The sequence below is a fragment of the Trichoplusia ni genome, chromosome 16, assembly GCF_003590095.1.
Source record: "Trichoplusia ni isolate ovarian cell line Hi5 chromosome 16, tn1, whole genome shotgun sequence".
In the NCBI taxonomy this organism is placed as follows: Eukaryota; Metazoa; Arthropoda; class Insecta; order Lepidoptera; family Noctuidae; genus Trichoplusia; species Trichoplusia ni.
In genome coordinates, this window is record NC_039493.1 from 7,322,280 (window position 1) to 7,339,981 (window position 17,702).

The window sequence follows — 17,702 nt, forward strand, 5'->3', positions numbered from 1 at the left end:
TTATTCGAGGTAGGTAAAGTTTGTTATTTGAATATTGCTGATTGAGATTGAGATTCTATTGCTTTGTGTTAAAGGTGATTTTAGTGTAATGCAAAGTAGTGCTTCTGTGTGATGGACTGTACCGACTCATTCATTGGATACGTGAGGTATAACTATTCCTATCTAAAATGTTGCATTCGTAGCATCAGTCAGAAAAATTAAATGCTGATTCGGTAATAACTTAAATTATATCCCCAAAGATTTACTTATACTTATTAATTAACCAGACCAAATGATACAAAAATGTAGGAATTATTCTGAAACTCGCCTACGTCTTACCAACCACTTCTGAAATCCCTTAGACGAGCAAAGGAAGAAAGAATGGCTTGATTAATTATGGCTATACATGCATCATATATGTACAAGAGTGTTTCCTTGTAAATATGCCTTCAATCTCAATCCTATAGACCAGAGCCTCTACCACCATGTCTAGTAATGTTATAATATTATTGTGGGAGTAGAAGAGACATGAAGCTCTACGCCTCAAGACATGGTGGTAAAGCCTCTGATCTGTAGAATTGAGTTTGGCAAGACGTATTTACTAGGAAATACTCTTCCGCATACGTATATGATGCATGCATATATCAGGAATAATTACTGAAGCCATTATTCCTAGATGCAAGTAACACTCGGTTCACACATGTCTCCATTTTATATGTCCGTTATCAGATACTATTTTCATACCGACCGATTTTTACTGTTTACAAAATACTGGGCTACGATAAAGTCGGTCATACTGTCACACACTCCCACATCACAGGCCGCCAGGAAAAACTAAAACGGACCAGTACTTAATTATATCAATTTCAGAAATCCTTAAGAAAACAGTTTTCGCAGGTTGTTTTGTCTACCTGTTTGCCTATTTCACATGAAGCTTAAAAGTTATAACAATTATGAAATCTTCAACTGGCGTTTTAAGATATAAATTCTAAGATGCAAAACATCGCGATGTAGTCCAACCTCGAGAGATATTTTGTGTTTTTATCTTCGTAAAAAACGGGTTACCTCATTTCCATAATGGTGTTAAAATTTTATCTTTCTCGAGCGGTCAATGAAGGTTATAATCACAATAATGGATGCGTATTCAACGATATGCGGGATCATCCCGGTCGCGGGGAGCCGCGGACCATGTGTAAAAAGGCAGAAGACCATTGAGCACGTACACGAACACTACGTACAGGTAGACGAAGCAACCCTCAGCTACCTGCAGTAGCTTAGAGCACTTATTATAAATGACATAAGTAAAATAAACGTTTACGTTTTGGATTTTAATTCGTTTGTTAGTCAGTGCGCGAGAGATCCGATTGGAACTTCTGCGCCTTGCGCCCCTGTGTAGTGTTAGTGCGCGCGCGCCGGTACCGCGTTTCCGAGTCCGCGACAGTCCGCGTCCAGCCGCCGCGCACACACACCGCCGCGCTCTTTACCCGCACTCGAGGCTCCGGCACGTGCATCACTATCTCTTTCACGGCAGCCTCTGCCCGGCCTTCCACGAACTTCGATAATGGCCCGATAAAGGCTAATTGCCCGCGTAGTTTGTCACTTAGGAATCGAGTGACGGGTGACAGTTCGCGAGTGCAGTGTCAGAGCGGTGATGGCCGAGAATCACGCGCTCATTCCCGAAGCGACCGCGATGTATACTCAGACAAACATGAAGGAGTCACAGGACATATCAAAGAACTTGATGAGCGGTGATTTTGAGAGACAGTTTAGGGGTGCGATGGTGGAGAAGACGGACCGGCGGTGGCAAACGTGGCTGATCACGCTGGCCGTGGTGGTGGGCGCGCTGCTGGCGTGGCTGCTGGTGTTTACGGTGGTGCGCGAGCTACAGGTGCGCCAGCTGCGCCGCGAGGTGGACGAGCTCACCGCCAACATGATCGCCATGTCCGCCAACTTCAAGTCGCTCAGCCAGAAGATCGACAAAAACAAACTGTTTAACGAGTTCAAGGACTTGCAGGACACGGTGAGTTCATATCTTTACGTTTGTTTACTCGCTGATTAAGTTTTGATTACAACACAATGTCACCGTTATCTGCGCCGGTACGAGACAAAACACACATGACAATAAATGTAAAACTAAAACATGCAGCATGCATGTACTCGTAGGTATAAACTAATAGCCGTGTTAATACGCGTAGACTCCACGGGTGTTATTTTGATTCCCAACAATAACAAGGCTGTCAGGTAAAACGAAAACAAAGGATCAAATCCATTCCATTTGGGAGTAACCCAAACCGAACTAGTCTCGTCTGTGGAGTGTATTTACATTAGTGGCTGGTAAACAACAACATTTTACCGAATAGATAATCAGGTTCCAGGTAAGCGGCTCGGGACGTGTCGAGAATGCCTGACGTAATTAGCGTAGTATTAAACGTGGTAGATAAGTCGCGGCGAGGTGCCTCTGAAGCTCGCTAGTTAGTTACCAAGGTCTACAATATAAACACTTGCGCTATTATAGTCAATTGACTGAGCAATGAGGCGATCGTTTGGAATCGTAGCAATTTAATAGACCACAATCAACAGCTCCATTTCAATGACACGACTGTTATATGAGCATTGCTGAATGATTCGCAAATTAAAGGAAATACAATTTTCAAGTATAAAAACGGCGGTTTTTGTACAAAAATAAATATAAAAATGTGTCGTGAATATTTGGAGGAGCTTTGCGTGGGTCTAGAGAGCAGAAAACTGGTTTTGTTAACACTACAACCAGTTACGAATGTAAACAAAAACGTGCCGGCGGCGGCGACGCGGGCGCCGGCTTGCGCAATATTTATCATAATGTTACAGAATCGCATTTAATTGGACATTAAATCTTTTCATTAAGTTCTTCCTTGATGTGCAGATTCCTCGCACTAACGATCTATTTCTAACTATTCCTGACGCAATCAAGGTATGTCTCAGCTAAACATATGCATCATTTACAGTTAAGATCTGAAAAAAAGTCTAAAAAATAGGAAATAATGCTTTTTATTTCTAAAAAGTTGAAACTATTTTATAACATGAGAAAATTCAATAAGGTAATAGACGTTATGCCATTCATTGATTTAATACATCCAAGTTTAGTTTGGCAAAAATTCAAAATGCAAACTAGCTTTATAACGTCCAAATGTCTAATCGACTATGGCTAACTTCTTGGAGAAACTGAAAGTTTAGGTTGGACCACATATAATAAACAAAGACAAATAAGTGTATTAGTTTATTCAGCATGTTTCCCGCCACAGCATAAACACAGGTGCTGTGTAGACCTCTCTGATAGAATACAATAACAAACGATGGAGGTTGACCTAACTCTTACCACCTTTTCCGTTCACAAACTACTTTAAACAATGTCCTAACTATTTCCCATAGCTAACGTACAGTTCGATTTCATTGACATTACAAACATTAAAACAAACGCAGGTGTTCGCAATTCAAATGGCAAAAATCAACACAACTTCGTCGATAGATTAAATTACTTCTTTTTTTTTAATGAATGTGTGGTATTTAACGCAAATACTTCAAAAGCGCAAAATTTCGTTTAATTTGAAAGTAAATTTAATTACCGTTGAGGATACCAATCTAAATAAAAACGGACCACTTCGTTAAAAAGGTAAACAGAACGTAAAATGTATAACCGTTTATCACTCCAATGCCATCACTGGAATATTTAAAAAGCTATAAAAACGTTGTTTGATTTTAGAAGTGCGCACGCTCGTTATGTTGGTAGCACTTTTATATCCAACCTGTGGCTGTCTGGTAAAATATCATTAAATTGTTTTACTGAGTTAAAAACCCTGTTCGTTTTGATATCTCTCTAGTTATAGTTAAGTCCATTTTGTAAAACTTAGTATTGTTCAAACTTGATCAACATAACAGAAAGGGTAGCTTTTTAAATTATTAATATCTGTGTTTTAAAAAGCTTATTTAAAGATGCCGCGTGTTTAAATAAGACCACCCTTTGTGTAATAAATCCTCCTTTGTGATCCCTAACTGGTTAGCAATAAACAAACAAATTAGAATATTATTACTGTGAGCATTAAAAGGAGTATTTAGAAGTTAAAAAGATTATACATATAACTTAGTTTATAGAAAAATACGTCTTTCAAAGTTTAGAAGCTTTGTCCGCAGTTGTTATAGGAACAACAATAGCCGAAGTTACCAACAACAATAACTTAAGTCTATTCGAAGCAAACAATTGTTTTGCTGTTGTCTCGTATATTGCTTAGTTCTGATCTTTGTACTTTGACTTTAGCTTTACATTGTGTAAATAGGTACTTTAGATACAGAAAAATATATCATTGCATTAAAAAAAAAACATTCACGAATTGAACCTGGGAAAACCCTCATTTATAAACATATCGTACTTTTGTAAGTTTTTCTTTTAATATATAGATTGACCATAGCTTTTGTATGTTGAATTGATCCTATTGGTTCTTTACTAGGTGAGACAGATAAAAATGACACTGGTTGACTTCAAAACAGTCCATATTAGTTTAAATATGCACGGATAGCCGAGTGGTTGAGGTGACCACGCCAAACCCACTGTGCGCGACGTGTCGCGGGTTCGATCCCCGCGTAAGACAAGCATTTGTGTGATCCACAAATGCTTGTTCTGAGTCTGGGTGTTGTTGTGCACGTGATTTGTATGTTTGTGAAATCCCCCGCGACACAAGGATTAAATCCTTTAGTGCGGGAGTCGTTTAAAAAAAAAAATCATCGGTTTCATCTAGAATGAAACCGTATGCAGACTGCAGAAAGACAATTATGGAGTGAATTAAATGTAAAAACATGTAATAATTCCTAACCGTGCACGACATTAACCTCCCATTTTACTCTAACGCTATTTATTCCATACTTTTTTATTCTTGTCAACGATAAATGAATTTTAATAGAAACTGATCGGATCCAATAATAATAATCAGTTAAACTATTGTAGTCCAATAACTGTAACCCAAAGCCTGCATATCTGTGTACTAAAGTTCACTTATCTATAAGTACCTACATATTATACGATCAAAACATGGTACTAATTAGAAACACAATGGTAACTGCGGTAAGCTGCTGCACTGGGGATACAAGTGGCTATAAGGGACCATAATTGCAGTAGTAATAGTACTTAAGTTACGTATCTCCATTCTAATGTACACCAGGGACTAAGGGAACCGAGCAATCCAGTAACGAGGATGGAATTACTTTGTTGTCCAGATCGGTAAAGAAGTTTTATTTGAGCTTTAATTAAATTTAGGACATCAAAATAATTGTAAAACACTGGTACTTAGCTCAATCCGGTTAGACTGGAAGCCGACCCCAACATAACTGGGAAAAGGCTAGGCTAGATCATTATCATTGTAATGATCTCAAAATAATGAATTAACGTTAATCTAACTTTAGATTTATCTAAATCCTTTTGTTTGTGTTTTGTGTTTTTAAATCAAGAGTGTTTAAGTTCCATTAACAATCTTTCGGTGCTGTAAACTCGTTTAGACTTTTATCATTCTTAAAATGACGAAAAAACATCGCGAAGGTCATTTGATGAACGACATTATCAAAAACATTAATTATATTCTTACATTCACATCTGCGACACAACACGAACGTAGATATGTAAATTAACGGCTATGAGCAATAAAACATAATTCATAGACCGATATACACGAACTTACACGCTTCGGCTGTGAGAACTCCCATAAAACGTTTAAAGGGAGGCCCATTACGCCGGATACGGGGACCACACTCTAGAGACGTACTTTGTCGCTAACACACTGCATAAATTGTTTCACGTAATAAACTGTTTTAACATAAATTCATAGCGCGCTCTCCTCATTCTTCAAATTCTCGAACTTGGGATATTTTGTGACTGAAAACGTTTCGCGAGGACGTTCGAACTTCGAAAACACAATTCATCGAATAAATATAGAAACTTATAAGATGAAAGTTTACAAACACAGGTTGGATTCCCGCCAATTTTTGACAGAGCGTATCGTGGAGTCAGGTCGATCGTTGACGACATTCCCTAACATTATATTGAGCCACAAAGTAATAGTTTATACTGGCGTTCGGAGTTGAGATTTATCGCTAGGTACTAGAATTAGATTTTATTGGGTCGTATTTTGGACGATATACAAATAATATTTACAACAACAGCTTGTGAATTAAAAATAGAAAAGAAACGAATGCTTCCTTCCCGATCGCCGGCCGGTGAGTGGTTTGGCAAGCAGGAGTACTTGATGACGTAACCGATCTTATATGTATACTAAAGAACTTGTTTTCGGTAAAATTTTGATCACCTTTACACCGACTTGGTGGTCTTGATGGTCAGTTTTAAATTAATTTTATTTGCATTATAAAATCTCTCTTTACATGGTTATAAGCTTTGATTTTTTGGATCTTCTTATGGCGATATGTCAGTGTGGGATGTGTATTTGTCATCATTATATTTACCTTTTGGAATGTCTCTATATGCATTTGGTTTATAGGATGCCGTACCCAAAGGGAACCCCATTACGAAGGATCCTCTCTCTGTCTGTTTGTCTGACCGTCTGATATGCAGTATGTCATAAACAGTGATAGCCAGACAAATGAACATTTTAGGAATTATGTATCTGTGTTGCCGCAATAACAACAAATAATTAAAACCAAAATCGAGGTTAAGACATATTTTAACTGTGATAACATTCATATATAGATTCAGATAACAGTCATCAATTTGATAGGTCACTATTTTCTTTTAGTTATTGTTTAAGTTTTCTCTACCTTGTTTGAACGGAACCCGAGCATGTAATTAACTTGAGATCCACTTGCACATTTTCTGAACAATTCCACACAACATTATCTATCTATCATATATCAGAAGAAACACTGAATTTAATTTTCCAACCGTCTACTCGAACACCTCTCTAGAGATAATAATTATAATTTAAAATTACGTTTCTGGGAAATCCGTATTAAGCCTTCGGTACTTATGTCTATAATTGTGAGGTTCGGTCATCATGACACACGTTCCAACTCCCAATTAGCCTTTGTTACTGTGTTCATAATGATCACGTGTGCGTTCTAAATTATTTGAAGCAGCTTAGTACCGCTGTCATTGTGAACATAAGCAGGGGGTCTTAATATCGCACCAGCTCCAGTATTTTAAGGTGAAAGCTTATGTCTCTGGGCATGTTGGCACAACAAATTCTGTTCCTCGTCGTAAAAACGACATGTAAATAATCAAAACGAACTTTTGCATTCCCGTTGTGTGGAGTTCAGTCGTAAAACTGACCAGATTCGGATTACCCTGGATTTTATATGCAGCGGTGATGGCTCGCGGTGCCCACGCTGCCGAAAACAAAATCAACAATACTCTGACTCAAACATACTTCCACAATATTATGTTCATGTCATGATTATGACAGCGGAATTATCAAGACGAATAAAGTTAGCAAGCATCGGTAAATACATACAGATATCGTCGTAAAATATGCTTTAAGCATCAATAAACAATATTGTTCAGCACATTTCAGTAATAATATTGGGTGTATAATGTTTATTGGCGACGTTGGGGAAATAAATCTCTGTTTATACGACGTAACCTTGACGGATTTGAGATTAGGGTTGACAAACAAATATTTAATACATTCCTAGTATTATACGTTGGAATAAATCGAGCGTGAAGTATTATACTTAGAATCAATTAGTCATGTTTTTATAAAGCTTGGAGCTAAATTGAGTTAAACATATGTCATCCGACCTATTTTCAAACGCTTGCTAGAATGATTATTATGTATAGGTATGAGTAGATGTTTGCAGTAACGGAAAGTCAAATGTTCCGTAAAGTAATTAAAACAAGTTGATCTCTAATATTATAAAGCTGTTTGTTTGCTTGAACGCGCTAAACTACTGTCTCAATTTGGAATATATTTCAGTGTTAGCCCATTTATTGAGAACGGCTACACAGCATAACGCTTAAATGAATAGGAGCAAAGCAGTAATGAAATAACAGGGAGAAGGTGCGTGCCCCTTAAATTTTTAAACTGAATAAAAGAAATCGTCGCGCGCTCAACATAAGCTATTAAATTATAAATTTCTTTATTCAAATGCAGTCTTGATGTGTAACCTCCGTTCACGCACTAGATTTCAGAAAAGTCGTGTCAAGATGAACTGGCAAGAACACTTGAAATTAATCTCTTAAACAAATGATGACAATTATTATCAAATAACAGAAATCCAAGGATCTTGATCTGGTTCCAATAAAAAATTAACTGCCTTGGCATGGCTTTGGCCTGTTAATAACGTTTAATAGCATTTCAATCGACTCGCCTCAAGGGAATAGTGGCTTCTAAATATATTTATGTATAAATGTTCTGTTTCAAAACATTTCATAGTATTGGGAAACGGTTTCCTAATGGTGTACCTTTAAGATACGTCTAAAGCTAACAGCTTCCAGCTGTTAGTTGTAATAACAATATCGCATTAGTGTTTTTGGCATCTTGTGGGTTCTCAAACCTCTTAGTAGAAGAATCAATGTACGAATGGAAGTTTCCGCAGATTTCGGTTTAAATATTACTATGATGATTATGAAGAAATATGATGACCGCACGGATAGCCGAGTGGTTGAGGTCATCACGCCGAACTCACTTTCCGCGACGTGTCGCGTTTTCGATCCCCGCGTAGGACAAGCATTTGTGCGATCCACGAATGCTTGTTCTGAGTCCTGGGTGTCTTTGTGAATGTGAATTTTATGTTTGTGAAACCCCCCGCGACACAAGGATTAAATTCCTTAGTGCGGGAGTCGGTTTTTTTTAAATATTCTTCTCGGAGAAAATATATCGATAAAGGAGATGGGAATAGATGCTGGATTGTAAATTGCTTATTTAGGAGAAAAGCCATGTAGAAATGTTCATATACCGTGCTCTATATTCTTTTTTATAATATTACAATCAGGATACCTTTCTTCGCCTACACAGGTTTCTCTTTCTCAAGTATTCTAATTTTCGTTCCAATAATTTTTCGCTTCTGCCAGTTATGAACAAAACAATCTTGCTCTATACGTGTTTGTTTTCTGAAATCAATGGAAAACAAATGTAATGACGTACTTTAATGTCCATTGCCTTATAAGTAGCGAGAGTTGTGAGATGTTTACTAAACCTTCAACGTATATTTATCGGTTAGTCCTTGCTCCATTTATCGTTCTATTGTAACCTAATCCTTGGTGATTTCTACCACTTCTTGAAAAAAGTCTGTGGGATATGTGGAAAAGAGAGACAGCTATATATAGTGTAGTGTTCCGTCTCTTTTCAACAAATGCAAAAGTCTTACTGTCAGAGGTTTTGGTAGTCGCCTGGAAATATATGAACGTAAATCCTGTTGACCTGACTTTCGATCCAGTAGCACCATAAAAACGTCGCCTCAATTATTGTATTGTTTTCAAACCAGATTTGTGGACCGGTCCGAATGACCGGGGCGGTCGGACTCGGAGAAAGTATTCGGTAAGATAGGGTTAACAGCTGTGTGGGCTTAGTGAAAAGTGAATTGATGAGTGTGATCGACAGATGTAGAATTATAGAAAAGGAATTTAAAATCTTCAAAATGTTATGTTGTTGCATTATATTTGAACAGTAAACAACACTCTGTTTTCTGGTCGAAATAGGTCATATAAATATGGTCCTTTTCGGTCAAAACAATTGAACCAAAAACAAAACGGAACTAAATTTATTTCCTTATGTTATTCTAAACGGAACAAAACTATGGTACCTAAATAAATAATATTTACTAGTCTGTACTACATTTGGGCCGAATAATGGTTATACAGAATTGCTGACGGAATTTGGCTGTTATTTTAAATTGATTCGTATTGGACACGACAGACGAGTAATTGCTGGACGTCCGTCGTATTTCTAATTTGCGACAACCGGGTCATCGGTACGGACGGCGAAGTTTGCAAAACGGATTACGATCGAAGTTTGTTTCTATTTCCTTTTGGAACTAGGGTTGTTATTCATTTGTATGACATAGATACGATTACGTAGATTACGTAATAGAATATTTAGACTTTTAAGAATTCAGTCATCAGATGGAGTATCTACTAGGAGTATTCCTGTTACGGTACTTACTCTATTTTCCTTTAATAATAGTATCTACTTATTTGTACTATGGAGAAGCGCACTTAGACCCGACTTTTTTTATGAACTTAACGTAAAATAGTTCAAGTAAAAGTTTAAAAAAAATATATATTTATTTCCTCTTTTAATTTTATCACAAAAAGGCAACAAAAACTATGCATTTTTACCCACGATATCTTATAATTGCACTATGTTTACTTGATATATGCGTAGTATTAACATACGAACAACTGTAATTATACAAGAATCACGTAAATCAGACTAAAAGGGCATAAAATAGTACAACACATACGAGCACGACATTCAACTGTTATTAGCTGAATAATTCGCGTGATAAGTTACATTTACGATTCCCGGAACAAACAAAAACTATATTAAATATGCCTAAAAGTTTTGCTTATTTCCCTGAGGAATGGTTTAATGTCAAGGATTTGATATACCATTCAACATCACTACATGATTTTCCCATTCATTTAAGCAAGATTTGTTTCTAGCATACCAGATATGTCTGTCGTTTAAGTAGTATACTTTTCGAAAGAATGAAATAATAGAAAACTTGAACCAATAATTGAGGAAATTATCTTAATGATATATAAGCACTGATCTTGAAAAGAAAAAATAAATACGCTCAATTGTTTATGACGATAATCTTAATATTAAGTCTATTTATGTCTGAAACCCCACGTTGGGTGCCAAGAGCAAAATTTCAAAAACATCCTCATCCAGTTCTAGATTATTCTATAGTTCAATTAAGTACTGGAAAATTATCCGTAGTCACCGTACACCACTTGAGAGGAGGATAATGGAATAATGACGACACCTCCCCCCTACCATCGCGAACAAGCTTGATTGCTATTCCAGTGAGCTTCGTTCTGAATCATGACCGATGGAGGCAACAGGGATTAACAATTAAAGTGGCCGCTGACCCGCGCCCACGGTGTTATTAGTTCTAATGCGTAACATGTTTTATTTAGATATATAAATGGGCACAATTCGTTTAATGTGGTTATTTGTCTTGTGATCGGTCTGATCTATGTATTTAAGTGGGGCTTAGCTAAATATTTAATTATTTTATTCGAATTTAAAACTGATGATTTTGGAACCTACACAATTATGTTTTTGTTTTGATCCTCGGCGCCATCTTTTCCAATATTACTAATTCAATAACTGTTTACCCACGCTAGTGTATTGGGATAGCACAAGGATCCAAATGGTGACCTCAAATATAAGCACGTGTAAATATAAGTACATGATGCAGCAATTGTCCGGATAGCAACCATATAACTATCCTACTTCGCAACATCACATAACACACAGAGTTATCAAGCCAACAATTAAAGCTAATGACAATAGTAATTGAATAATCCTGTGTAATCCGACTTGCAAATTGTCGGAACATTTGTAAGACCGCTCATTTTACAAACACTCGTGTCAGAGCCTTTTTCACTAGTCACGCTGAATTCCGTATTTGTAGCGATTAGATTCGGATCAAAGATGGACGACGCTTTGTGAGCCTTTGACGTTCAAATTTCGAATTTAGTGACGGGCCATCTATGACAGTTCTTATTTCAAGGTTGGTACTGTAAACAATTTTTTTTTAATGTCAATAGCAAGCACAGCACATTCGTCCCGCATGCGTATTTGATAAAATAAACATTTTTGCTTTGTAATGTAATACGACATGAATCCAACAAAATTAACTATAAAAGACTAGAATAAGTAATAAACATCAGGGCGCACTCATTGACAAAAACGATAAAGATATTAAATGACATAAAATGAATGAATTTGACCTTTGTCAATTGACCGCCGGCTATCGATGTAGGTACAAGTGATAAATTAGATATATTTCAAGAATGACTGCTTTTATTTATAAGTTAACGCGTAGATCAGACACAATTTATGTAATTGTATACTTCACCCGTCACCGCCTAAAGTGTTTGACCAAATTACTTTTCTTTTATTATTCGAACAATGTATATTATATCTGAAAGCTCAGGACGGCCTTCATCATCTGAATCATTCATCGTGCAGCGTGGGTGTGTGGGTAGATTGGTTCAAGTAGGGATATTTGAATTAAAACCGTTTTAGAATTGTTGTCGTTGTATTTTACTTCGAAAATAAAACTGTAACTAGATAACAATAATCACTGAGGCTCTAATTAATACCTAATCACTTCAAAAAGAACTTTGATTTAAATGATGTATAGCGATTCGTCGAAAACGTGGTGCGCCTGCGACCGCTCTGTACGTTCTGTCGAACCAAGATGGCCGCCCCGCTACCATCGACTCGACGCTCCGCTAGAGTGACAGTGACAAGCTGTCACTCTTGACATTGCCATCCCAACGTGCGCCGACACGGCCAGACTGACATACGACCGTCCTCGGGCGTTATTGTGTTCCTGGAACAAACAATGCTTGATCATCAAAGCTTCCGCTCGTCCATCCTGTTGCAGGACTTCACATAGGTTTTCGATTGTACCATCAAACACAGAGCCAATCACCGAGACGACATGTCACACCACGATTCACGCGAGACAATCACGATTCACAACTAGAAGACATGATACAAGATTGAAATGAACAAGTGCATCCCTTCAACCAACCCGTAATGGATCTGGCCCGGACGACACTGTTCCCATCGTCTTGTCAACCAACAGTAACACATCTGGACCGGACGAGTGCATCCCTTCAACCAACCCTCTATTGGGTGTGGCCCGGACGACACTGTCCCTTCGACCAGGATAGACTATAAGGATATCACATCTGGACCGGACAAGTGCATCCCTTCAACCAACCCCACTGGGTATGGCCCGGACGACACTGTCTCTCCGACCAGGATAGACTATAAAGGTATTGCTTCTAGATCGGACGAGTGCATCCCTTCAACCAACCCCACTGGGTATGGCCCGGACGACACTCTCCTTTCGGCCGGACAATTCCGGAATGAATAATGCTTACAATAACCAAAGGAATAAATGGGACAAATACAAGACATGAAACCTACCTATGATTGCGGAATATCCTGTTTATCCCAGACTTCGACTTCGCCATCTACATCCCATGTCTCAGGATCTGAGTGTGCACTGAGAGTGTCTGAATTACCGGTGATAGTAGAAGAGCCGGCAGTTATAGTGTCAGAGCATGCAGTCAGGGTGTCACTGTCATTCGTGGACAAGAAGTCATTCCCATTCCCTGCATCTACATCTTCTGGCGCCGACTCGGCCTCATCATAATTCAAAAGGCTAGAAGCGACCTCGAGCAAACCTTCGTGTCCGCGAGGTACTGAGCGTAAATTCTCATGGGCATATTTATAAATTCGGTGAGAACCACCTAATCTTTTTAATTCGTACCTATCGTTATTTAGTACCGCAGTTATAACAAATGGACCCTTAAACTTTCTGTCCAATTTCGTCTGGTTCCGTTCACTGCTTTTGAGGAAAACGTAATCACCTTTTGAAAAAGCTTTAATTTTTGCACGGCCTTGATTAAATCGTTTAGTTTCATTTTCTGCGGCCTTTTGGATATTAGCAGATGCATCATTTCGCACAGCATTGAGGTTAAGACGTTCTGGTTGATTATGGGCTTCTGAGTTTAACTTCGAAATACCTAACGACTGAGCACGAATACCTAACATAAGTTCTGTAGGGGAATACTTGGTTACGGATGATCGGGTGCTATTAAGCGCGAGTTGAATATTCCCTATTTCATCTCGCCACGTCTTATTCGGGTCGTTTTCCACCATGGTTAACAGGCTTTTGAGGGTCCGCATGACCCTCTCGACCTGGCCATTAGCCCGGCTAGAACCAGTAGCAATTAAATGAAGATCTATCTTATGTTCATCGCAAAAGTTCTTAAAATCGGAACTTACGTAGCAACGGCCCTGATCCGCTATGATCCTTTTAGGCGTACCAAAAAGATAGACTGATTTTTGCAACGCTTTTACCGCGCTTTTAGCGTCAAGAGAAGTAGTATGTTCTAGTAAAGTGTACTTAGTAAAACCGTCGATAATCACCGAACAGTATTCTTTTCTATCGCTTTTCCCGCTCAGCTTTCCCGTAAAATCAATATGTATTGTGTGCCATGGTACTGAAGCTTTTGGGATCGGGTGAAGCTGGACGGGTTGAGCTCCAGATGGACCCTTTGATGCCTTGCAAATAATGCACGAATCGATAAATTTACGCACGCATTTTGACATTTCGGGGAACCAATACTGCTCATAGAGTTTATCCAAAGTTTTATCCTTGCCTAAATGTTGTAACTCATTATGAACATGGTTTATTAGTGTCCAAATTAAGGAACGGGGAACTACTGGCAACCACGAGACTGTTTTATTACGAACGATTTTCCTATATAGGATACTATCTCTCACATCGTACGTTTGAGCTACAGTATCGGGGAAACTATTGCTGTCGTGCTTTGAGATAAGGTCTTGTATTTCGCTGTCACGCTTTTGTTCGACCGAAAGCCAATCATGATGCAATTCGGCATACTGAACTTGCTGTGTCAGCGGGCTCCCACAGGCTACACCACCATCATTAGCATCAGGAAGAGGATTACGCGAGAAATAATCCGCGTGCTCCATTCCGCGACCTTCACGATAGATGATTTCGAAGTCATAAGCCTGCAGGATAGCCCACCATCTATGGACGCGAGGGGTGAGATCTTTTTTTGATTTGGACGCCTTGAGCGAATTACAGTCTGTATACACCTCGAAATGACGACCGTAAAGGTAATGGCGAAAGTGCTCGACCGCTCGTACAACTGCCAACGTCTCCAGTTCGTACGAGTGGTATCGGGACTCAACGTCTGAAGTTCGACGACTGTAATACTCCACGACGTGCGGTGTGTTATCTATCCGTTGTATGAGAATCGCTCCGTACCCCTCAGAACTAGCATCAGTGTGCAACTCTACTGGCAATTCCGGGTCAAAAATAGTTAAAACTGGCTCAGATGTGAGTATACGTATTATGTCGTTCCGTATGTCCTCATGCTTTTGAGTCCATGTAATGGGTCCTCTTAGCTTTGTTAGGGGGTATAATGGTCCCACAATACGTGTAAAATTTGGTATGAATTTTCTAAAATATGAGGCTAAACCCAGGAACTGTCGAACCTGGGTAGCAGTTTTTGGTTGAGGAGCATCTGCTAATGCTTGTATTTTCCTTGAATTCGGTCTGACCTCACCAGATTGAAGGGAATACCCTAGATATTCTATTCTTTGGGTCATAAATTTACATTTTTGGAGATTGAACGTAAATCCAGCCTCCGTTAAAGCACCTAAACTATCATCTAGACGCTGCAAACCTTCTGTGATGCCAGTCGAGTAACATAAAACGTCATCCATATAAATGAGTGGTTTGTCTTTTAAGTGACTCAAAGCCCTAGTTATGCATCTCTGATATACTGAGGGAGCATTCCGTAACCCGAAGGGCATAGCAAGATACTCGAATTGTCCCTCAGGTGTTACGAACGCGGTCTTTTCTATGGAATCAGGGTGCATCAAAATCTGGTGAAAGCCTGACGCCATATCAAGAGAGGAAAAATAGTTAGCTCCTGCCAGCTGATCTATTTGCTCCTCAATACGTGGCAGAGGGTAGTGTTCGGGTCGCGTATTGGAATTTAATTCTCGATAGTCCACACACATCCTATACGAGTTGTCCTTTTTCTCAACTAATAGTATTGGACTGGCAAACGGGGAAGAGCTTTCGCGAATGACCCCAGCGTCAAGTAATTCCTGAACCTTTTCCCTAACTATAAGTTTTTCCGCCGGCGCTAGGCGATAAGGGCATCGTTGTACGGTTTTGTGAGGGTCTATTAAATTAATTTGACATTCGCCTGTTGTTACTCTACGGGAAGGAACGCCTTCGGTAAAATAATCAGAATATTTGTTTAAGATCGATATTAGCACTTCTCTATTCTGTCCTAGCAAATCCGTGTTAATCTTAGTAAAATCCGGCTTATTTGATTTTAAATCACAAAAGTGGCTCGTTTTCTTATAAAAAAACATAAGATTGTTATTATCGATTTTGACACACAACCCTTGATCAAAAATATCCCGCCCGACTATAATTGGATCAGAAATAAGCCTCTCAGGAACTACGTGAAACGTTAAATTAACTGAAAGTTTATCAATGACTACATCGCTTTGAATTTGTGTTGTACATTCTATGTCTTCACCACCTATGCCCCTCAGGTAAACGAGATTTTTACGCACAGTACCCGCAAATTTATCGCAAAAGCTTTCTTTTAACAGAGAACATGAGGACCCGCTATCAAATAAGAAAGGAACTCGCTCACCAGAGGATGTCTCCAAAATGCTCCTGGAGGGGCGGTGTTGACACTGATGGACCTCCTTGACGGCAGTTTCACCGCCGTTCTTCCTATCTGGACAGACAGTTGCCACGTGCCCAGGCTGACCACACTTGTAGCAGGTCGGGGTCGTCCTTTTCTCTACGACTCGCGAGGAACTCGAAGTATCTTGAGTCTTCATTCTGATTTCGTCTCGACGCTTTCTGCAATCGGCGATACGGTGTCCGAGTAACCCACAATAGTGACATTTTCCGTTGAATTTGTCCATTAAACGAGCACGTTTTGCTTCAGGTTCTTCGACTTCGGTGTCCATGCGTCGCTTAAATGATACTCCACCAAGTACTCGAAATAACTGAGCTCGCGTCGTTATTGTTTGAGAGTTTAGCTCACGACGTATCAAACTGTCCTTCTGACACAACACAGATATCACAAATCCAGTAATTACCTTCTCAGACATCGTACTTTCAGGTATTCTTTCGATCAGATTCCATAGCCTAAGGGCAGATTCAGACGCAGTCTCTTTAGCGCCTATTTGAAACCGTAGCACCTCATCGAAATAATCTTGCAGAAGTTTGGGTTTTGAAAATCTTGCAATTAGAATTTCTTTAACTGATTCCCATGTAATATCATCTAAATTAAGCTTCGTTAAACACGCTGCTGCACTACCTTTCAGCGCCTCCGTCAACGCTATCAGTAAATTGACACCTTCCAGATTTTTATTTTGCACAATAAAATCAGTCACTTTACACCATCCATCAATATCCGAGTCGGGCTCCTCCGGGTCAAACTTCAAAAGAGTTGTACGATTTGTACTCAGCAGGGGTGTTTGTTGGGTGGCCAAAACTCGAGAGAGCAACACTTCCATGCTGCTTAATAGCTTCTCAGCAGTTCTAGAATCCGATTGCTTCGCTGCATTATGCTTCCCGTCGGATCCCACTTCTGATGAAAGCTCAGGACGGCCTTCATCATCTGAATCATTCATCGTGCAGCGTGGGTGTGTGGGTAGATTGGTTCAAGTAGGGATATTTGAATTAAAACCGTTTTAGAATTATTGTCGTTGTATTTTACTTCGAAAATAAAACTGTAACTAGATAACAATAATCCCTGAGGCTCTAATTAATACCTAATCACTCATTATTGCTATAGATAAGACTATTTCCCACACCATAAACCCATATTTAACTCCGCTAACGATATACCAACATTACAATGTAAATAAATATTATTTACATCTGTCATGACAAGAAAATATCTCAGTAATTCAACAAGTCAA

The 17,702-nt window shown here is 39.0% G+C and overlaps 2 protein-coding genes across 3 annotated transcripts in view; one reads left to right on the plus strand and one right to left on the minus strand.

Moving 5' to 3' along the window:
• The first annotated feature begins 1,412 nt into the window (after nt 1-1,412).
• The window catches only part of LOC113501647 (protein eiger-like), a 58,380-nt gene continuing 42,090 nt past the window's right edge, over nt 1,413-17,702 (plus strand). Inside the window, exon 1 of one of the 2 annotated variants that reach the window (XM_026882824.1) lies at nt 1,413-1,999. In XM_026882824.1, the coding sequence (XP_026738625.1) occupies nt 1,631-1,999 (369 nt within the window). In that variant the 5' untranslated portion in view covers nt 1,413-1,630. The remainder of the gene's footprint in view (nt 2,000-17,702) is intronic. The other variant, XM_026882823.1, reaches the window with a different exon arrangement.
• Nucleotides 11,346-17,339, minus strand: LOC113501648. The gene is made up of 2 exons (XM_026882825.1): nt 16,418-17,339; nt 11,346-12,522 (listed from the first exon to the last, which is right to left on the minus strand). The coding sequence occupies exons 1-2, from the start codon at nt 17,292-17,294 to the stop codon at nt 12,512-12,514; spliced, it is 888 nt and encodes a 295-aa protein (XP_026738626.1). The 5' UTR covers nt 17,295-17,339; the 3' UTR covers nt 11,346-12,511.